General features: G+C 33.6%; 1 protein-coding gene across 1 annotated transcript; it reads left to right on the forward strand.

Moving 5' to 3' along the window:
• The first annotated feature begins 6,581 nt into the window (after nt 1-6,581).
• LOC132554630 (EGF-like domain-containing protein 2) lies at nt 6,582-17,393 on the forward strand. The gene is made up of 11 exons (XM_060218948.1): nt 6,582-6,621; nt 6,968-7,123; nt 7,524-7,634; nt 8,774-8,872; nt 11,094-11,299; nt 13,378-13,526; nt 14,052-14,194; nt 14,690-14,774; nt 15,090-15,291; nt 16,836-16,971; nt 17,194-17,393. The coding sequence occupies exons 1-11, from the start codon at nt 6,582-6,584 to the stop codon at nt 17,391-17,393; spliced, it is 1,527 nt and encodes a 508-aa protein (XP_060074931.1).
• Nucleotides 17,394-24,204: the final 6,811 nt, after the last annotated feature.

Raw genomic sequence — 24,204 nt, forward strand, 5'->3', positions numbered from 1 at the left:
ACACTGGAGAGTAACCCTAGGTATTATGATGTCCTGTCCTATTAGAATGACAAGTGTTCGGTGTCACGTGACCTCTGTCCGTTCCATGCCAGTCAAATGTCACTAGGTTGAATTCGAACAATATATGGTACGGTATTGGGTGTAATCCACGTGTAATCTATGTTAATGTATAAAGCGTTACTTCCTTAATTATCTATTGACAATAAGTTTACTTAAATGATATATATTTGGTGAATAGTTTACAGAAATCTTCATTAGGAAGATATCTGGTATAATGTGTTATGTACATAAATATGTCATGTTCTTTAAATCACTAATACGATGTATGGTACCTTCACACAGCGGATTTTACTTACTGAATTTCACACTTTTAGTTTTAACATCATTGAAACATCTGTGTGATCTTTATCATTCATATCTAATTTCACTATTGAATTTGTATTTGTACGTCGTCTTCATTTTTGTGTCTTGCATTTACTATTCTAAAACCGGTTTTCTCATCGTTCTATCTGTCATTCAACACGCTAAGTATATCATTCTATCGGATAGGACAATTCGCGCCAAAACAGTTTACATGGTAAACCTTCACTGCATAACTATAAAGAAAAACAGTGTATCATACTTTCTATAAAGCAGATATTCCCTTCTACATCTATCAGAAAGTCCAAATTTGTTATAATTGCATGATTGGTGCAAGTCCAAGACGCATTTACGTTAATCAGACTTTAGACAATGTCATGGAGTAATCAATACTAGTAGAAATTGAAAATATCCAGTTAAAAGAAATTTCACAGAGAAAATGATATACGCATTGAACCACATGTATATTATTTATTCTTTTTCGTTACATATCTTTATCAACCATCTCGATAAATCTTTCTATTTCTGGGGTTGATATGGTAAATCGCATTTGGTTGTATTACAGCTTATTTAGCCATTACGGTATTGATATTATGTATTAATGATAACTATATTCAGACGCAGTATGTTCTATCATTATTTCCATGGAAACATATGAATGACTAAGTCTAGCTGTCTTGTCGTTGTAATGGTATATTATTCTCGGTGTTTTTAGCTTGGAAAAATAATGATATCTTATTTTTTTTATCTGATTCTATAACAAAGTTATTGAACCTGTGTATATCAGTGAATGTTTTTTTCTGACCAGGACAAACATGCCAAAATGAATCCTATTTAAAAAAGGTGAAAGATGTTTTGTCTGCAATTATTGACCAATATGATGACTCCCGGCGACCGCCTAAACTAACGTATTTACTTATTTCAATGTTGATATTAAAAACAGCAATTTCACACTTTTATTTATTATATTCAACAGATAATAAAATAAATAAATAATAACATATATATTAATAATAAAGTATATACGCCAAACAAATGAGAATATGTGGCAGTTTCTGATTACAGGTAGATATAGTAGAGCCAAATAACGAGTTTAACTGAAGTAACAGCTATCCTAGGACTTGTCAATGTGTTTTAAAACGAGGGGCAGCTAAGGAAAATTCAAAGCAATCGGAAGGAAGGTTAAGCATGGAGGATTGACAAGTATCCTGTTATGGTTGTGATGATCGTAGATATATGAATGTTCGTCCATACACAATATGACAGTCAAATGATTTACAACAATTATTAGATAATGAAGGTCCGCTCTTACGTAACGAACGTTGTACACTAACGTTTCGATATAACCTGGCGACTGGTAGATTGTCAACATTTCTTACAAACAGCAAATTAACATAAATAAACAAGTTGTTTATGGACATGGTAACCGCCATGGTTGGCCTGTTACCTAGTCTAGTATTAAAGAACATAATTGATTTATACTGTTAGAAATGCTCTCAGTTTTTTTTCTCAATAAGAATTTTTTAAAAATCTAACACTAACCTGATATACAACCAATGTCAACAGACGAGTACTTCTATGGTTTTTATGTCTGTTTAAGCACATTAAAGGCCTGTTTTATAGGGGAAACCCTGGGCGATATATCAACAATGGTTGACCCATTTGTTTAACACAAATGCATTCCTATGATATTACTTGTCAAAACGTCGGCATATTGACTTCAGTTTTTTTAACGTATTAAGTCATAAATAAATGAATGCATTAATTATGATAATAGATGCATACTTAATGAGTCTAGAGGTTACGCACGACTTCAAGGTGTCGGAACGATAAATCTATGAAACGGTATTCGCCCCGCCCGTCTGCTTGGCAGACATTCAGCGATGGTGGGCGTAAGTTGTGGTTGAGTTCGGATTTAACACTGTCGAAACGACTTAAACAATTATTCTACAACTGAGATAATGTGTTTAGATATTGTAATGATAGCATCAAAGAGGAAGGCATGTTGCAGAAAATAACTTATAAGGCATTTCTTGCACCAATAACGAATGTGAGACTACGCCAAACTTTAAAATACAAGGATGAATTTGTTATAAATAGTTAAGTGATAAAAAAAAACATGGTTTCGAAATTGATGAAATACGTTTAATCTTAAAGTATATTTTTTTTAATTAAAAATAAAATCTGATGTCAATATCGCTTTTATATCCGTTTATGGTGGTATTTTGCTATCGAAGGGAGTTTTACGACATAGCGAACAATTAAAACGACATATACTTACTGGTATCATAAGGCCAACTAAGTGACAGTCTTTATCAGTCTGTGAATTACAGACGGTAGTTAAGTTATTGATTGTTTAGGTTAATACCATAAACGGTCCAATTTTTATCAACATATTGCAGTAATGTTTAAAAGGTCAATGGCTTGACAAGGAAATAAAAATTAAAAATATACATTTCCTTTTAAAAGGATTTTTACTTTGTTGCTGTCTGCTACTGTAAATCCCATGTGTTAAAAATCATTATATCACTAACTTACCATGCTATCCTTTGTATTGATTTAACGGTCTACATCAAGACAATGACAACGATTCTGTGACACAAATACTTTTTATACGATTTCTTTGAGACATTTCCTGTCACGAGAATCGGTTCTCTTTTAAAATCACGTATTACTCTGGTTTTGATGGATAAGTATTCATATCTGTGCATGTGTTTGTACACTCGGATACCATGATATCCAACCCAATTTCGTCTGCAGCCAATACAAAAGGCATGCAATCGTATCATATCTTTGTATAATATATTAGTAACATAACATATGAAGCCTGACAGAGAGATATGTTGTAGGTTCTAGACGGTTTAACCTGCCTAACAAGAAAAATTTATAATTTTAACTGCTGCCATGATGATCTATTTTACTGTGTTCTACATCATAACTCACACTCCTATTGTGTAAAATATTCATTGAAATAGAAAACTTTCTTGAGGGATTTATTAAGGTTTTTATTAAAACTCTTAATTCACGATATCAGATGTCCATGACTTAGATAAAATATAGGTAGATTAATTCACAAATAGTATATTTAAAAAATGTAGCCAAACAAAAATACCTTACTTTGTTGTAAAGGAAAGTATCAGTAATTGGAAAGCAACACTTTTAAAATTTCAAGTCACAGAAATATGTCGGTTTTTGTGTCAACTGATAAAATAACATAAACACTTTACAGACTGTTGATACCTGTGATACAATAGTTATGTATACATGTGCTAACCACTACTTCAACACTGTTTTTCGACTTGATGAAACCTAAAACGTTACGATACCAATATTGTTTCCTGTATATTTTAATTCTATATAATTTTGATAGAGAAACTAAAACTAAATCTAGAGTCTTTGTACGACATATTACACGGCATTTAGAAATCGATACTTTATTTTTCGCACTATTTCGAGTACGATCGATTGCTATGAAACCAATAACTCTATCACAGACTGAAGGACTAATAGTGCTGGCAGGTGCTATGACACCGCCAAAATTAGGTTGTGTCATCAGAGCATGTAGGCTACAATTCTGGAAGTGGGTAACGTAATCTTTTACAACACCCAATTCAGGGGTCAGTGATAATGGCGCAATGATTACGGTTCATGACAACAATTATAAATAATGAATTATATCGATTTGATTAAACGTCCTGCTGACATAGGTCCGATTATGTTTATGTTAGAAAACAAGGTATAACTGAACTGTCAATACGTAAAGTTGTTGCGGCATTAGTACAAAACAACAGATATTGCGAAAATAATTATCAAGGTATATTTTGATCAAGTGAACACTTCATACATTTTTTTCTATGACATGAGAGTGGACTTGTCAGTTGGGCTTCACTAAAAGTAACATGATAATTTAGAATATGATAACGATATTTTATTTTGAAACTTATGTTAAGGGAAGTAAAATTTAACAATAAATCACAATTAATTATACTCTCTATATTTATATTTCCGGGGGAAAAGTAATATACTACACTTAACTAGCAAACACTCTCCCGCAACATACAAATAATAGATACGCAATATCCTTCTCTTTACTAGCATATACTCTCCTACTAATAATAGGAAATATCATTCTCTTAACTCTCATATACTCTCCTACTGATAATAGGCAATATAATTCTCTTTACTAACATATACTCTCCTACTTATAATAGGAAATATCCTTCTCTTTACTAACATATACTCTCCAACTGATAATAGGCAATATAATTCTCTTAACTCTCATATATTCTCCTACTGATAATGAATATGAAATATCATTCTCTTTACAAACAAACTGTCTCTTACGATCAATAAATAGGCAATCCTACTCTGAGTGACGGACACTCCCCTGAGAAAAAGATCACCAATGCCGTAGTCTTGACACTCTTCTATAACGATGTAAATGTAATATCCTACACTAAACTAACAGACACTCTGATGAAAAAACTGAATTATTCCCTACAGTAAATCGTAGGCGATGCTTACACCACATATGGAAATATCTATATGAAAGACAAAACCATCTATCAAACGCCACATACTAGATCGAGGGGAAACGCTTGCTTTATTTGACGCCTCTTTCAAACACTAGTATAGATTACAATTACCTCACTCCATACGATTCTATACCCAACAGGCAGCCCTTAGATCTTTACTGGTATCTGTACAGAGCTGTTACTAAGATAATTTGTAAAACCAAGAAGGAAAATGTCAAACAACGAGTATAATTAGTTAACAGTGAACAGAAACAACAAAACTCTCTGCTTAATAACGTGTTACTTGGAAGGCACCTGCCATTGAATTTGTGACAGATATCTATTTTTTCTAACTTTTAGATATACATTTACATATAGTGTTCTTCGTGAGACTCTGTTTATAAAGAACACTGGCGGCAAATATTCATCTGGCTTATCAAATAACGCGTGGGAATGTAACACGAACCAGGTTTTGTTTTTTTAGTATCCTTTATTATATATGTTTTGGGATTAAGCCTCCGTCATCGTTTTCAAATCATTGTTTCAAATTAGTTGGTTTTGGACATCGATATCTAATGAACCATTTAACAGGCACATTTATGTAACGCAATATAATTGTATGTGGAAAAAATTGTAAAATAATTCAGATAACCAGTTATAATCAGTTTACATAACAATTACCTCGAGAAACAATTATTTATTTAAACCCAAACGTTTCTGTCCAATATTTTTACATTGCTTAAATCTTGTAATGGTCGGTTTTTGTCGTATTTTGTTCATATGGCTCAACTGTGTTTCGGGTTGTACAAAACGCATACGAGTGAAATAGTGCAATTAAATACAACTTTGGATAATATACAGTAGCCCAAACACTCTAGTAATCTAATTCTGATTTTGTATTAAAATGTGCTAATTTCTCGTGCGTCATTTTTTCATTAGAGATTGGGCATTTTATTCCAACACCTTAATGGGCTCTTTTTGAAAACTATTTAGAATATTTAGATTTGTTGATTCATTGCAATTTTAAAAAAGGAGTTGTAGATACCTTCAACCTTTTAATAGAAACAGCCAATTAAGAGTTACCGCAGTAATACTGATATTGATCATTTTTTGTTTCATAGCTTCAAAAGCTTTATAGAATTAATTCAAAGCAAGTTGACTTTCATTATGTGATAGTTGCATTCACATCTGAAAATAGAAAGGTATTTTAACAAATTTAGTATTTGTGTAACTTTGAGTAAATATCATTTAGCCTGTTGGTTTCTATCGTAAATACCACCTTGAGTTGGAGTCAACTAACATTGCAAGCATGTATCCACATCTCAATTTTTTCTCTATGCAGCCTCCTGTATTATACAACATAAGACCTCTAGTATCATTCTTAAGTTGAAAAACTAATAATAAAATCGAATTCCTTATCTAATTATATCTTATTTCAAAATGTAATTTTTTTATGTTCTTTTTTTATGATTTCAGCTTCTTATGTTTGTGTTTCGATAAATTATGGGTAATTCTTTCATGATACATTTTTTTCTATTCATTTACACGAGTCGTTATATTAAATATCCTTCATAAAACTTTTTCGTTTTTGTGTTACATTTTTTGCTGAGTTAGTCTTATTAAAACCAATTCACATCACGTTGTAAACTTAGAAAAATGCATTTTTGTCTATTTCTAGAATTATCATTTTGAAATTTCAGAATGGCGATGTTTCGATTAGGAATTTTCCTGTTATGTCTGTCTGTGGGTAAGTCTTATTTTATTTGTACTTAACCATGGGTCTGCGTGTAATTCTACTATTCAAGTTTCAGATATTTCGCATTTAGCTTCTGATTCTGTTGATAAATTGGTGTTTTCTGGATATATCTGGTTGACCTATTGCTTACAGGAACACCTAAACTTATTCAGCTTGTTTCAGAAGTCTCCCTGTCAATCTTTCGTTTATGTTTCCCTAGTTTTAATGAAGTCGTGTATAATTTTTGATACTTCTTGGTGTTTCCCTTGTGCTATTGTTACACAGTTGTTCGAACGTTTTCTAATAATTTAGCAAAATGACGTGATATTTATGAATTCTTTATTTTATTTTTGACCAGTGCTTGATCTGTCTTTATCACAAGAGGCGACATCAGAACAAAATCCATATAATTGTCGTCGAAATGGTTATGAATGTAAGAACGGGGGCAAGTGCCAGGACGGATCATGTGTTTGCGATCCAGAGTATACATCGTTTGACTGTGGCGTCACCATAGGTAGACAATTCTTTATTTATTATACTTTTTGTTCTTTTAAGCATAATTGTACATATTTAATTTGTTTGCTTAGTCTATATTACACAAATAGCGATCAAAACAATAACAACAACACAGCGCTAATTTTCCAGTAAAGATAATTGGTGAGGACCATATTTGCTAAACCGTCAAAGGACATTTCTACTTCCCTAAGGAATAGTGTTTCTTGACAAAATAAAAAAGAACATGTTATTTAAGAAATAGAAACTTGTTGGAATGGAAACTATATAATTTATCTTAATAAAAACAGCAGTACAAAGTTTGTGAACAATAGTTGAAATATTAACAAGCTCTGCATGATTCTATGTCTGAATAATTGTGTTATGTTTTTTTTATAAATTGAATCTGTTGTTGCCACCAGCTGAGCAGGATTGTGTGGATGATCCTTGTACCAACGGCGGTATTTGTTACAACACTGATCAGTGTTACTGTCCAGTCACGCACTATGGGCCTACCTGTGATATGGAGACAGGTCAGTCTAGATACATGATCATTAATGATATAATTTGTAAACATTGTATACAGTATACATTTCATGACACACAATAAAATCTGTAACACTTCATTCATTTATATACAGAATCCTTTTTATGTCATTTACAAGCCTATAACTGCATCAGCTCAACTGCTTTTCCTTTATATATCTTTTTATATCTATCATTTCATGTCCAGTTCATTATTATAACTCTTTCATTTCATTAGAGTATAGATGTACTAACATTTCTTCATTGATTGACTTGCTAACCAACGTATAGATGTGTATCATGAGAACCGTCTCTACAAACAATCACCCCGCTATGATACATGTAACTAAGAATGCTAAATATCTAGATACTAATGGATATGCTCAAACATTTCCCTTGTATCTACTAAGTTATTTTTCCGATATTAAACAATGAACGGAAATAAATTCAAAGGGAGTTTTTTTTATTCTTTTTTAAATTTAAGTTCGTTGATATTGCCTCATTGTGTCCTTGTTTTCGGCTGTACAATTTGATCAAGATATTTCCTTATATCTCTTTTCTGCAGTATCAGTGTATGAATGTTTCCACTGTTTCCATCTCTATATTGTCGATACAATGTTTATGTTTCAACCGTTCCATACCCTCGCCGGCCCTGTGTTCCACATTCCCAGTTCCTCTTGTTGTTTCTAAGTTTTCTAGTTTTATATTTGTCTATGGCTCCCGAATATGCGTTTATTTCATATTTACTATTCCTGACTTGTTAACTTCGCGTTAGCTTCTGTGTCATATCTATCTTTTGTTTCGGTCATTTTTTGTTGTATGTTAAAGCAAAAGGTGAAGAATGAATCTACAAATATGTTTGAGAATACCCTTAGCAATGCTTGAATACACAGAGAAACCTCTCTATACTGTCATAATTTCTTTTATGTATTTATGTTTTTTGAAGACAGCCTGATGATAAATAGGTGTAATTATATATACGTTGTTTATGCTAAAGAACATTTCGATATTGAAGAGAGACAGTTCGAAAATGAGCCAATGAATATCATATTGAGGTTTCACTGTGTAATGATTACATAACTGCATGTTTATCAATAAAATAAAACTAATCTGATATTGTGGGTGTCGATATTCTTTTCAATTCTAGATATACTCCGATATAAGACGAGAAAGAAAAGACAAGCAGGTTCCGTCATGCGTATATTTCTACGATTGCCTGTTTATATAGCTCCAAACACCAAACAATGTAAAACCATTTGTATTTTGTTTCATATGATGAAAGGAAATTTTAGATCTGTATTGAAGGGTTTCGTCTGTTGAAGGTCCGACTGTTGATATATTGTTAGCATGCTTTTTTACTTGTTGTGTGTACCATATTATCTACAAGCATGACCTAATCGGTTTCGGTATAATTACAGTGTACAGTATTCGTGTTCAGTATCCTGGTTTCTATGTTCGTAATGTTTATTTCTAGGCAACAATCTGTGATACAATTTTATTTGTTTGGGCTTGTTTGGGTTGTCTGTTTTTTTTTAATGTGTTATCATCATCGGAAACATATATTCACAACTTTTAGCAAAGGAGTCAAAATGCTAAACAAAAGACGAATAAATCAATGACTTTCACATAAAATCTTCTTAATTGATATTCATCCATCAAACGCGAAGGATAGGAGAGCAAATAGAAATATTATGATTATCACAATACACCAAAGAGGTTTTGTTTTGTTTGAAAAATTGTAAATCTTGTCATAGTAAATACCACGTTTTAGATAGTGGAAAATTGTAAATCTTGTCATAGTAAATACCACGTTTTAGATAGTGGAAAATTGTAAATCTTGTCATAGTAAATACCACGTTTTAGATAGTGGAAAATTGTAAATCTTGTCATAGTAAATACCACGTTTTAGATAGTGGAAAATTGTAAATCTTGTCATAGTAAATACCACGTTTTAGATAGTGGAAAATTGTAAATCTTGTCATAGTAAATACCACGTTTTAGATAGTGGAAAATTGTAAATGTATCCGTAAAATTCTGTCTCAGCAATATTTTAAAATATTGTGTATATATATATCCTCCGACACAAGGTTTTTTTTTTAATTTAGGAAATGTTAAAGCAATTACAAAAAGTCAATGTTAATCCAACTGCAAGCACGCTCGTTAGTATGGAATTGTGTAATGCATCAGAAGGGAGGTAACTCTTTCTCGTTTGATCATGATATTCGGAGCATAAAATGTTTGATGCTTTTGAATATAGATTAAGATCATTAACTAAGCTTAAGGTTTCGATAGGGTCTTGGCGTGTCAGTTGATTAGATAACGAAACAAATAAAGAATGCATGTATATAGTTATACAGTCATTAGTGTCGTGACACCTTTCTTCATAGTTTAATTAAGTCAACAGGTATCTAATATTTACATATATTACTAGTGCATTCATGGATAGACATTTATGTAATATATGAATACTTCCATGTTAATCGTGAAATGTCTTGACTATAGCAGAATCAACTCATACGTGGTTTTTTTTACATAATGTTAATATTAAAATATTTTGCTGGAAACGAAAATAATTTTAATGTAATTTTAAGTAGTGCATACTGAGTACTTGATCAAGAAGGTACAATGTTATATTAGAGTTGAAACATGAAGCATGTATGGGTAAGTTAAAATGTTTTAATATTTAGACAGAAAATTCAAAAATTCCTTTTGGTATCCTTGATATTAAATTGTCTAATGAAAATATAATTGATTCTGTATTAAATATACTATATTCAGTGATCTCCAATAATTGTGTTGTTTCAACATACGACACCGTCATGTCTGTGCGATGGTTAGTATTTCGGTTTCGGTTTTGTTTTCTTTTTATTATTATTATTCCACTCCAAGAAGACAGTTATTAAAGCGATCCAGCTAAATTAACCAGTGTTTTTTTTACAGTGACCTACTTAATACAAAGGGGGATATATTCCCCTTCAAAATATTTTTTCATAGATCGATTTCTCGCCATATTTATATAGGTCTTCTACAGCAGGAATATATCTATGTATTTATTTGTTTTGACAATGTCTTACAATTGAGATAAATGCTAAAAAATCAGGAAGATGTAGTTTCTGGATTGATACAGGGTTTTCCTACACGTTAGACTATATTTTCCCTACTCACAATCTGTGTTACTTTTACAATCAATGTGTAAACAAAATATATGGAGAGGAGTCTCCTAATACAGCGGAATTATATCTCATGGTATGTTGTCAATGTCACGGCAACTCCGTAAATATTTACATCATTAGAGAATACAACTGGTGTATTAAATGATGGTTTGCCTGCCAGAAAAGTCATTTGTACAAAATGCGTAAATATCTTTTTACATATTAATTGTAGACATAAGGACTGGATTCGGAGGTTTTGTCTATTTTCACAAAGACAGATGTTTTTATTTGTTTAAAACATTTACTGTTTTTAAGATTCTTGGGAATGCCTCGGCGTAGAGATGAAAATCAATATGATGGTTCCAGAAGGATTCAGTGGCGCCATTTATGGAGCAATGTCTCGATCAGATTGTCGGTTTACAGAGGAGACTAGTGAAGTGACTGGTTACCGTAAATTTACGTCATCTATAACATTTGATAACTCTACATGTGCAGCGACAGAAGTCAAAGATTATCCAATGGTAGGTGTCTGGTTCTGTAGGAGTAGCTTTCATGGATTTACATTTTAAAGAGGTATATATATAGTTTCCCCGTAATCGTATCAAAGCAAAACAAACATATACTGAAAGGATAAAGAAACGCATTCCGATATTTTGAAAACGCGTTCTCCAAATAAAGTGAAACTTTGTGGATTGAGTAATTAGGTCATATTACACCTTGTCTTGTATCGAAAATTTAGTCACGGTACAGTGCGCAGCTCTGGTAAATGGAGGAAGGAAAACACAAGAATCTCGTGCACCGTGTTGTTCTGGTTTCATGCAGCGTTGGTCAAGTCACTCTTCGTTAGTCTTTCAATCAGACCAACTGCTTCCCTAAAATTAATTGAGAACTTGATTCGTTTTAAGAATCACAGAAGTGCAGAGGGGTCAGGCCATTCAGATGCTGATGCAAGGACAGCTGCAAAATCAGGTTAGGCACTTGGGTGTTAATATTTCCACCATAGAACGTCTTGTAAGACGTCTTCGGGAAACTGGGCGATTGGCCGATCGACCTAGGTCAGGACGTCCGCGCGTAACGTCACGACGTCAGGATCGCTATATCGTCGTCTATCATGTGCGTAATCGGCGCCTTACTGTCGTTGAGAGTGCACTGAAATCATGGGCGTCCTATAAGTTCAAATACTGTAAGAAATCGATTACGAGAAGTTGATGTAAGAGCACGTCGCCCCTCCGTAGGTCCACACCTTACCCCTGCTCGACGTCAGCGTCGTATGGCCTGGGTCGATGCACATGCTCCATGACGGTTTCCACTGAGGCAGTGGAGACAAGTTTTCTTCACGGACGAGTCTCGATTCTGTCTATATCGATCTGACGGCTGTCAACGTGTCTACCGTCGTCGTGGCGAACGTTTTACGGACGCTTGCGTTGTAGAGAGCGATAGGTTTGGGGGCGGGGTGGAATCTCACACGGGTTAAAATCACAATTGGTTGTTATTAATGGCAATTTAACAGCAGCTAAGTATAGAGATGAGATCCTCCGACCCCATGTTATCCCTTTCTTACAGCAGCATAATCTAACCCTCCAGCAGGATAATGCTAGGTCCCACGTAGCAAGGATTTGCCAAGTCTTTCTGGCCAACAACAACATTCAACCACTAGATTGGCCGCCATATAGCCCTGATCGAGCATCTTTGGGACCAGTTGGATAGACAGGTTCGAAAGCGCCAGCCACCCCCTGCTACTCGAGAGCAGTTGACCAGAGCTCTGATTGAAGAGTGGGACAACATCCCCATAAGACGGATTAACGCTCTCATGAACTCTATGACCAGAAGAATAAGGGCCGTGACCACAGCAAACGGCGGACACACAAGATTCAATTTCAAAATCCTATGGGTCCATTCAATTTAATCGTTAGTACCTCTAAACCAATTGTCAGATGCAAAATACAGACTTTGGACATTTTTAAGCTTTACTTTATCTGTAAGTATACAAAATTTCGTTTTAAATGAAGCCCGATATCATACTTAATTTCTGGTTTAAAGTTCACCCTGCGTTTCTTTATCCTTTTAGTATATAACAAACACGTTTCAATTTTGAATTCAAAGTATCCTTCCCTCTCTGTTCTGGCTTATCTAATCATACAGACATGAGATCTATTTGGTGTTTTTTTACACTCTGCCATCATGACTTCATTACAGTAAACTTTCATACAGAAAACATCTTAATTGACGGTTTTGTCGGTACATTTCTGGTAGTGAAAATTAAACGCATTTGAAATCAGAGTTATTATGTAATGGCTAGGCAAGGTTAGAAATGCTTTTAAACGTAGTTGTGTTTTAGAATGGTATTCAGGGGACGTGACTAAAACAACAGATTATCTGGTTAGAATTATTATATCGTAACTTAAAAAATTAAAACTTTTAGATTACTGTGATATTAAATTACAGATCTAGCAATCACTGTGGTGAGAATCATATATATCCACGTGTAAAATTGTGTTGTGCTATCAACTACAGATGAGGACAGAAACCACTGGAAGCTTGTGTTGTGTTAGAATCACAGGTAGGAAGCCTTGCTAACAAAACTGATTATCAATTTTAGGCAGGGGACATCACATACATAACCGATGTTGTGGTTGGATTTCATTCCTTCATCCAGACAAGAAACGACCGTATCATCTCCTTCAACTGTACTCATCCTGCCTCAAACGTCTCAATGGAAGCAGACCTTGACAGTTCCGTCAACCAACGGTATGTATTCATCTGAATCATATTCGTGTTTGTCTCTATTTCATCTTTGATATCAAACATTTAATTTTATGATCTATTCGTTTATCAAATTTTATATTTACATATGTAACAATAAAATCATATTTAATCTTTCACAAACTAATATAGCTGATATCGCTTTTAGTTATATTAAGGAATCATTTAACGCCTTTTTACAAGAAACGTGAAAATTAAAAAAAAAATCATATCGTGTCGTATGTTTTTTCGTTCTTACGGAAAGTCATATATTATCCTGGAATTCAAGTTTCAAGATTTTTTATCATCTTTTTAAATGCCTATTTCTTTGATTCATGTTATGTTGGATCACATATAAACATAAACGAATAAACATCGTGGTAATCAAGATTGAGGATATCCCTGGATGAATAATGTCAATGAAATCAACGAAATGAAATGGAATTGATCATTTTACTTGGATTATTTTAATATTTAAGACTATATACAGAGAATATTGCTTTGTCATTATTTACATACATTTGTCTGTAGAGGTAATCTGACACGAAACGAAGAGAAAAAGACATATTCTCCAGTTCGATTCCACTTCCTGGATGAAGATAAGAATGTACTGGATCGTGCTCTCTATGTGGGAGAAAAATTCACGAATATGGTGTACCTTATTTCGACAGACGGTAAGATGTGTTCGCTGTGAAGTATATCCTACTTGAACAGACAGTGTGATATATGTTAACATAACAATATCCAATCAAACAAAGGTATTATAAGTAATTGAGTTTGTATAATCTTATTAACACGTATACACACGGAAATACAAATATTCAAATGGTGAATTCTCTTATAGAAGTGACGTACAATTGTATTTTTTTTACGTCTGACTCTACATTGAAAATTCGTGTGTTGCATTGGATGTATACATAGATATATACAGCATTGTTGATTCAGTACTTTGTCATATGTTAATGGTCACGAGTTGTGTCCATTACCCCGAGTTTATTAGAAACTGGTAATATTTCAGTATATACTGCCCTTTTGTTGGAGAAGTGTGTTGCATTGAATGTATACATAGATCTATACATCATTGTTGACAATATCGTACTTTGTTATATGTTAAAGGTCACGAGTTGTGTCCATTACCCCGAGTTTATTAGAAACTGGTAATATTTCAGTATATACCGCCCTTTTGTTGGAGAAGTGTGTAGCCAATAACGGTGAAGAAGGAACACAGACTGAAGTTGTTCTTCTTGATAATGGGTAAGGTCTTGTTTTCTTGTTTATAAAAGTAAAGATCGATTTCAATCTACAGAATCATAAAAAGTATAACTATTGATGATATCGAAGAAACCGTGAAAGATTACACATTAAAAGTTGGACTTCTCTACTAGCTAATGGATACTTTGACATTGCTATGTAATTACAGATTATGCTTAACAAGTACATCGCAGATATACATATTTTCATTGAATTACCAATGATATAATGACAAACATTTCCTGGGACAAATAGTATTGATTGCTATAAAAAAGATAACATCTAACACATGGTTGTATGTATATTGTTGAATTTTAGATGCCCAACCTCGGACGGTAATTTGGTGATGCAGGATCCTCCTGGTCAAGTTAAGATGGAGTATACCCCTCCAGACTTTCCAGCTCCCATCCCCGCCGCAGCCCTACACATGCTAGGTTTTCGATTTTACGACTCAAAACAAGTTTTCATCCAATGTGTGGTGAAGATTTGTAAGCCAGAGGACGAAGCAGCTTGTGCTATAGTAAGGAATGATTGTAGTCAGTTTTCTGAAGACATTAATTATTCTGTGTAACAAAAACAAAAACAAAAAACAAAACAAGAATAACAGGAAACAGCAACATAAATATAAACAAATTAAAGATTTACATGGCACCTGAAAAAAAGTACAAGGAGAATAAGGCCAGTTATTCTGGAAGAGTAAATATACAAACAACAGAACCAATAGACAAACTAACGTGCATCAAACACTTCCAGCTTCGTATCACACAACGGAACCAACAGACAAACTAATGAGCATCAAACACGTCCAGCTTCATTTCACATAACGGAACCAATAGACAAACTAACGTGTATCAAACACTTCCAGCTTCATATCACACAACAGAACCAATAGACAAACTAACGTGCATCAAACACTTCCAGCTTCATATCACACAAAGAAATAGAGGTGTATAGGGAGGGAAAATCAAATGTTCTTATAGAAGGTTTTAGAAGAGGGAGATGAAGATTGGTAAAACACTGATACCACTCTTTGAGGAAACAGTATCGCAATAACACTGTAACTCAGATTTGATTGTACTTAGAATGGTGGTTAGTAGTTTTGACAAAGGCTTGGTAGAACAGCTAGACGATAAAATGTTGTTTATTCAGTAAAAACAGAGGAGGTCCTCATCCCTATCATTAATAGGCAATCTAAATTATTGTAACATCCAAGTATGATTAGATAGTATTTCGTCTTTTGAAAGATTACATAATGTATTGGTGGGGTTTACTTCGTTATAAAACAAGCAAATTTATTTTTGCATAGAGGAAATGTAATAATGCTTGCACAAAAGGATCTAGTTATTGGACGCCTTATCTGCAGGCACAATTACATACCTATCATAGGAATCTTAAAGTGTAGATTTAACATCAGGATCGAGGAAAGCTGACCTGTGTTTTGTTTTCATTTTCGATTTGAAGCTGCAAATTCTTATACGAATGATGAACCGAATGAACTTGCTCCAGTCAGAGAGTGAATCCAACCCAGCATGCTCTCGTTTCGGCCATTCTATTGCATAGTTTTTAACAGAAAACAAGTTAAACAAAATCTGTCGTGTTCTTTCTTGTAAAAGAATCACAAAGACCTTATATGATTGAAATATGCACGTTTTTTCTTCTTATAGTGGACTATGCCAATCTATTGTGAATGCCGATACTTAAATGTATATATATAATGTCATATTTTATGAAACCATGTCAAGTCCGTTATATGATACAGTTAGCCTGAGGTAACAAAATAATAGTCGGTATTTTAAAACTGTTGATCAAATAGCACAAAATTCTATACATAAGTGTAAATCTCTTTAAACTCTGCCAAACAAATAATGTAATATTTTGTATGAATATTGTCGACACATTTTGGTCTCACATCTTTTGTATGTTATGTTGCAAGGATAACGTAATAACCATAAACTATATATTATAGCCTGGCATTTGCTAACGATAATCTATGATAAATCGGGATCATTAATTGAATTTGTAAATAGGTAAAACATGTTTGATTAGCTCGTTATGTCTTTTTAGCCTAACTGTAATGGCCAAGCCATGTCTAGGAAGCGACGTAGTGCGGATAATTACAGTAACGGTACAGACGAGCAGACAGTGTCAGGCCTATTCACAATTGTAGAGGAGCCTATCGTCCTACCTAACAGAGAAATTGGTAAATATAATAAAATCGCCATGTCCACATGTATTCCATTACATATAAGATTCAATAAAATTACTATGTATTATGAAAACAACTTAAAAGGTACATATATAGTTTCAAAGTGCTTTCAATTCCCTATGTTTACAATCTGTTCCCATTACAAATATATTTAAGAATGATATTTGAATAGGTCTATGAAATTATACTAATAAGATCATTCCTTTCTACTTTCAGTTGAGAAAGAGTCTGACTGCTTCCGGTCCAGTGAGATCATAATCGTAATCATAGCCATGTCTGCGCTTGTATTGGTCATGCTCATAGCCTGTGTTGTGTTAGCGACGCTTATTGTCCGTTCTAGAGGGAAGGTACAAAAGCTAATGGAGAACAATGACGTACAAGGATTACACATACCAAGGGCTAAGTTGACGATGTAGACACTTGGCCGAAGATATGCTAATATACGTGCTTAAGAAACAAAGGGAAAAATACATTTGACCAAATCGCCAGTTGCCTTTCAATATACAAAGTAAATTCTGGACTGAGTCTATTACAAATCTGATACGTTCGTGACTGCAGAGTTTTATTTTAGAAATGTCACGTGGCAGGTGGTCTTAATTAGATAGCTAAAAGTGCAATTTGTTATTTAGTTATTTGATAAATTAATCATATAATTGTTTTGAACCGGTTGATTTTTGTCACATTTACTCGGTTTAAAATTACTTATGTCAAATTAAGTAGATTAAGGTTGTGTTCTGGAGAAAGCTTAATCCAGTGAGTGAGTAAGTAAATACATCAATATGTAGACAAATATTGTGAGTGTGAGAAGGACAGAAAGGCAAAGAACAAACTAACCATATTGGTTTCATCTTACCTGTTGATGACGTCATTTTTATGTTTGTCATTTCATCAGTGAATCTCAAATATCACTGTTGATTTTTCTGACTCATTTGCTCAAGTCACAAAGAGATTTGGAGTCTTTCGGTATATTTTCGTATGGTAGCTGCGTTTTATTACTACAATGTTACGATAATAAAGATGATGGACGGAAACATTAACAAAGTCATGCTGCCGGGATAGGTCAAAGTCCACCTCAACTTAATCGAGATGAGGGGTAATATATTTTTATATATAAATCAGTTCTGAATGCAAACTGATTTTATTTTCATATCGTGCAGTTTTCATTGTAAACCATGCTTTGAGTGAAACGATAATTAGCGACTTCTTGATAAGATTGCCTATCTAGATATGTTATCAATTCTATCTTCAAGGCGTATGTGTTTAAGGGTTCTAGTTTTGGATAAGCGAACACAAGCTTAGCTTTTACACTTTTACTATAGAAACATGAGAAGGTACCAATTGCATTAATTTTATGGAAAAAATGATCATGTACTTTCTATTTTTGTCCATTACAAAATCAAATTGTAATTCATAAATTTTCTACATGTTCGACACAGACCCATTGTTATTTAATTGATGTCTTTTGAGTTAGTTCCGAACGCCATTCTTTCCTTTATTTAAGATACATAAGTCACTTTTCTTTTTGGATTTTATTAGCCAAAAGCATTTCCGGTTTGTCGAATCAATACCTAAAAACGACGGAATTTTCAGTATCGATGCATTTTACTCTCGTAATTGTTGCTGTAACGAGTACGGAAAAAATGCTATCACAAATCAGACTTTTTTTTAATGTCCATAGGACACAGGACAAGGAACATATGGTACTGATACATTACAGTCCATTACCTCTCGATAATTCTCACGATTTCATTAAAATGTTTGTGACATGCTTTAATACATAGTTATTACTTCAATATATTTTTTTAGATGTAACAGTGTGATATCAACCGTGACGAAATTGATATTTATCGAGTTTACCTAAGACTTGGGTAAGCTAGGGTTATACAGGTAGAAATCAACAACGAAACAGAATACCAATATGACTAAATCGAAAGTAGATACTGTTTTCTTATGTATTGGCTTAATATATGGAGCAAATATTTGTATATAAGTTTGGCCACAGTCTGTTACTGTATACGGCAAACTGTTTATATGGTGACTGATAAATGATAAATACTTATGTATATATACTTTTCTGAGTCTCACTTATTATTAGAGAGCACTGTAATTATTTGTTTTAGATCGTAAACACATTCCGGACTCTATGTAACCGGTGCTAGTTTTAAATACGTTCTATATATATATATATACATGTTATAATTACCTTTATTCCACGGCATATCGATCTGGATTGTACGATAATAGATGCCAATGTACTCGATTACATGTTACTTTTTTATATAGAAATAAAGTAATGTAAAATCATTGTTGTCTGGTCTTTATTAGTACATATAGGGTAATTAACATTTGGAATAGTACATCATATCCAGCTGTTATCTATCAGTACATCATATCCAGCTGTTATCTATCAGTACATCATATCCAGCTGTTATCTATCAGTACATCATATCCAGCTGTTATCTATTAGTACATCATGTCCAGCTGTTATCTATCAGTACATCATATCCAGCTGTTATCTATCAGTACATAATGTCCAGCTGTTATCTATCAGTACATCATATCCAGCTGTTATCTATCAGTACATCATGTCCAGCTGTTATCTATCAGTACATCATATCCAGCTGTTATCTATTAGTACATCATGTCCAGCTGTTATCTATCAGTACATCATATCCAGCTGTTATCTATCAGTACATCATATCCAGCTGTTATCTATTAGTACATCATGTCCAGCTGTTATCTATCAGTACATCATATCCAGCTGTTATCTATCAGTACATCATATCCAGCTGTTATCTATTTGTACATCATGTCCAGCTGTTATCTATCAGTACATCATATCCAGCTGTTATCTATCAGTACATCATATCCAGCTGTTATCTATCAGTACATCATATCCAGCTGTTATCTATTAGTACATCATGTCCAGCTGTTATCTATCAGTACATCATATCCAGCTGTTATCTATTAGTACATCATATCCAGCTGTTATCTATCAGTACATCATGTCCAGCTGTTATCTATTAGTACATCATATCCAGCTGTTATCTATCAGTACATCATGTCCAGCTGTTATCTATCAGTACATCATGTCCAGCTGTTATCTATCAGTACATCATATCCAGCTGTTATCTATTAGTACATCATATCCAGCTGTTATCTATCAGCTGTTACATCATATCCAGCTGTTATCTATCAGTACATAATGTCCAGCTGTTATCTATCAGTACATCATATCCAGCTGTTATCTATCAGTACATCATATCCAGCTGTTATCTATCAGTACATCATATCCAGCTGTTATCTATAAGTACATCATGTCCAGCTGTTATCTATCAGTACATCATATCCAGCTGTTATCTATTAGTACATCATATCCAGCTGTTATCTATTAGTACATGGGGGGAGGGGGGCCGCGTGGTCCACTGATCTTCCCAAACAAATCTGATCGAAATGACATCGTTACAGCAGAAGGATGAGAAATGCGTCTAATAAATACGGATTTTTTTCTTCTAAAGGAACAATGCTTCGTAAATAAAAATCCTTGCCTTGAATATTGCAATATTATACTGCTAATGTTAAGCCAAGTCATTGTTACGTGGCGGTTTTTAATAGCGTCTTTACACATCTTGATTTTTACCATATTTGGCAAATTTGCTTTACCTGAATTTAGAGGATACTCAGTATACCGACAGATTCATTGTCCACGAGTCACAGATGAAAGATGAGAAACCTGTCTTTGATCGGTCTTATTAGTGTTCTTTGAATCTCTGTCAGTTTACAGAACTTTCAAATAGCGAAAAAATCAGTGTATGTTTAGTGACATCTACCACTAAGATTTCGTTCGGTTACGTTCACGTACCATCAATACGTTTCGTCTAGATGTACATATATTTGTATATTTCTATGAGCTGACGAGGGCAGAGGCTTCAGTGACATAAATATGTTAATTTGATGACGTTGGTTGTTATTGGAAGTCTTATATTACTGTGCCTTACAACTTCGCTGCAAGAAATTCAACATAGCTTCATACCAGCCTATATATTTCCACTAAAAAACAAATTTGTAATACGGATTGAGAACTGAATGATTTTACCAAAGACACCTATTTCTATTGCCTGGTTAAGTGTTACCTGTGTTGTATATTTGTCGTGTTTTAGCTCCCCAGGTCTGAAGGACCTGTAAGCTTAATGCATACCGCGGTAACCGGTGTCCAGCTGCCAGTGTCCTTATGTATATATATATATTTTCTGCAACAGAAGGGGACTGGGCTTACTATTGGAAATAATGCAAATTATTTAAGATAATATTTCTCCTGTAGAAAAAAATACATTTTGTCCAAAATTTTAGGCCAAAATCGGCACAATTTAGGAGGAAATGTGAGTATAACACCGATTGCCATCATAATGTTGTCTGTTTGGCCACTTTTCCCTTGCTCTCTATGTTTCATTTCTCCGTAAATTGACTTTTTTAACTGACGCAAAAGACTGAGCAAATTTATTTTTCCTTCCTGAATAGATGTATTTAATAATTTACGAAGAGCAGATCTTGCTGTAATCCGTGGTCTATAACAATGTATATAATAATGATGGCAATCGGTGTTATACTCACCTCCCCCCCCCCCTAGAAGGAGTCCTAGAAAGGGGGACAAGCTGTGTAATTTAGTTTTATTTGTTACTTGGCTATATTTATCTAATTCTACATGTGTAATACAATGTGCAATCAACTTGTTCAACTTTCATAAAAATCTGAAGTCGGAATACTTAGAAATAAAGTTTGAATTGTTATTGATGTTAAGGATAAATGATACCTTGTTGTATCCTCGGCTTTTCCAAAGTCTATAACTGTGCCTTATATCCTATTAACACGTCCTGAAAACGTTAGTCACTTCAAGTCACGTTACACATGAACGATTGCGGGGCTTTTAAAAGTAACGTTTAAACAATGTCTACGTGCGATGTTTAGACAACGTGTTGTACAGACAATGATTTACGGCAAACTAATTTCGTCATCAATACTTCAAGAATTTGTCATTTTCTAACAAACTACTGCTCGTATCAAGCAATCGTCTCGTTATCAGAGAATTCATTTCGATTTAAACAATGTTTCTAACAAATAGATTGTTAATTTTGCACAATAACAGTGTTGTAATGTTTCGACAACGTCCATGTCTGGATGTCTCCGTCGTTTCCTTCTCTGTATTGTTAATCCTGTGATTATGTTTCCACTGATATGATTTTGAATGTTGACAGCGAAAACAAGATATTTTGAACGTTGAACGTAACTCGTTAATGAGAGATAATGAAGCAATGATGTAATCAACACTTGACAGGCAAGTAAATCATAGTGAGACGTAGTTTTGATTGATAATGATAAGTCAATAAATCATCAATACTTCTGCATATCAAACATATACATAGAGAAAAAAACACGACACAAGTTTCCGTGATACCAGTGACGCACATGACAGTGAATTGACAAGAAGATATTTTCAGTTTTTAAATTACAGAATTTTCTTTCATGCAAATCTTCCTGTGAGGATGTATAAACTAAACCGAGTCACTATGAAAATAACAGAATTAGACAATGACTGTTTACAGATACTAGAATTTTACAGTAGAAGGGAGATAACTCCGGTTAAATTGCCTGGAGTAGATCGCCCTAATATGAACTGTCAAGTCTAAGGAAGGTGAAAACACGAGGAAGAATTGTTTACCATACCTTCAAGTGAAACATTCAGACAATGTAATATAGCTGGTAAAATCTGGTCTATTTATATCACATGTTGTAGTCATTTAGTCCTAGTTTTGTCGTTATTTGTCATTATTTTGTCATATATACACTGTATATATCAACACACAATCATTACATACATTACATCTCATAATTAGAACATTAAACAGATACAAAGCTATAAACTAAAATTGAGAACGGTAGTGTAAATTTGGGTGTGTCGATAATCCCTTCGGCCGGTGAATGCCGAAGGCCCTTTAGCAGGGGCAGGTAAAAAATCTCAAATGGTAGATGGTGAAAATGGTGATTCAAGTGATCGCAGAGAAAAAAAATCGTGTCACACTCCTAGGAAAGGAGTTCATCGGTACATCTCGGCCTCTGTCCAAAGAATGAAATGTTTGATTGAAAATAAGACATCTTTTGTAAAAATAAATTAATGAATGTATAGTTAAAATTCACCAGACAGATGCACAAAAAATATTAAAAAAAAATTATATTGAAGGTGGTCGAAAGAACTTTCATATATGTCCATTCTATAAATTTTTGTGGGACAGTCATATCGCAAGGCAAAATAAGAAAAGTTTTCTATAAATAAAACATTTCATCTTAAACCAAATAGTCTTATCTAAAGTTATCAGAGCTGTAACTATTATATCCTGTGTCAATATGACGTCACTATTGAACTTTTATTCATGACGTCACATTTCGTTTCTATGTAAACCATCTGAAGAAGTAATGAAAGCACCTATGCTTTACAACTTGTCGTGCTTTCCAGTCTTTTAACATTTTTCTAAATTTGCTGGTCACGGAGAATTCACCACAAGTTTTACAATACGTATATGTAGTGATTTTCACATTGTCTGGTTTAAATATTTTTAAAAATGCAAAAACGACGAAGTCTTCGTTAAACATTCAATGTTCGTATACATATCATAAAAGGGAATATTTTAAAGTTCTTTTGCCACCTGCACCAAAATGACCGCTTGGTTTAATTTCCCTATATTCACGAGGATACATGTGTTGTTATACTCGGACTCTACTAATCAATTGATTTCCAGTTTCTCCTATATAGTATCCATAACAACCTGGGCACATACTTACATAGTGTACATTTAGTGTATTACATGGCATTGACGAATTTACTGAAGTTTATTTACTGAAAATCATACGACTTGCCATCTACATGTACATGTACTACGTCTGGAGTACTTATACTTGCTGTCTTCAAAGTTCTGATCTTTGTTATATTCATTTAAATAGTACTCGTTTAAGATTTTTTGTCTCTTTTTGTCGATGAATTTTGATATTTCTTATATCCTTTTCATTTTCTGGTTGTTGGTCAGTATATCATTAAGGCTGTTAACGGTTAGGTATATGTTACCAGTATATCATTAAGGCTGTTAACGGTTAGGTATATGTTACCAGTATATCATTAAGGCTGTTAACGGTCGGGTATATGTTACCAGTATATCATTAAGGCTGTTAACGGTTAGG

This window comes from Ylistrum balloti, unplaced genomic scaffold, assembly GCF_031769215.1.
Source record: "Ylistrum balloti isolate Yb309-2 unplaced genomic scaffold, AGI_CSIRO_Ybal_v1 Utg370420, whole genome shotgun sequence".
NCBI lineage: Eukaryota > Metazoa > Mollusca > Bivalvia > Pectinida > Pectinidae > Ylistrum > Ylistrum balloti.

Coding starts and splice junctions, on each gene's coding strand:
- LOC132554630 (XM_060218948.1), top strand. CDS start 6,582: ATGTTTCGATTAGGAATTTTCCTGTTATGTCTGTCTGTGG. Junction 7,635..8,773: donor TACCTGTGATATGGAGACAG/GTCAGTCTAGAT, acceptor TTTCAATTCTAG/ATATACTCCGATATAAGACG. Junction 16,972..17,193: donor CCTACCTAACAGAGAAATTG/GTAAATATAATA, acceptor TTCTACTTTCAG/TTGAGAAAGAGTCTGACTGC.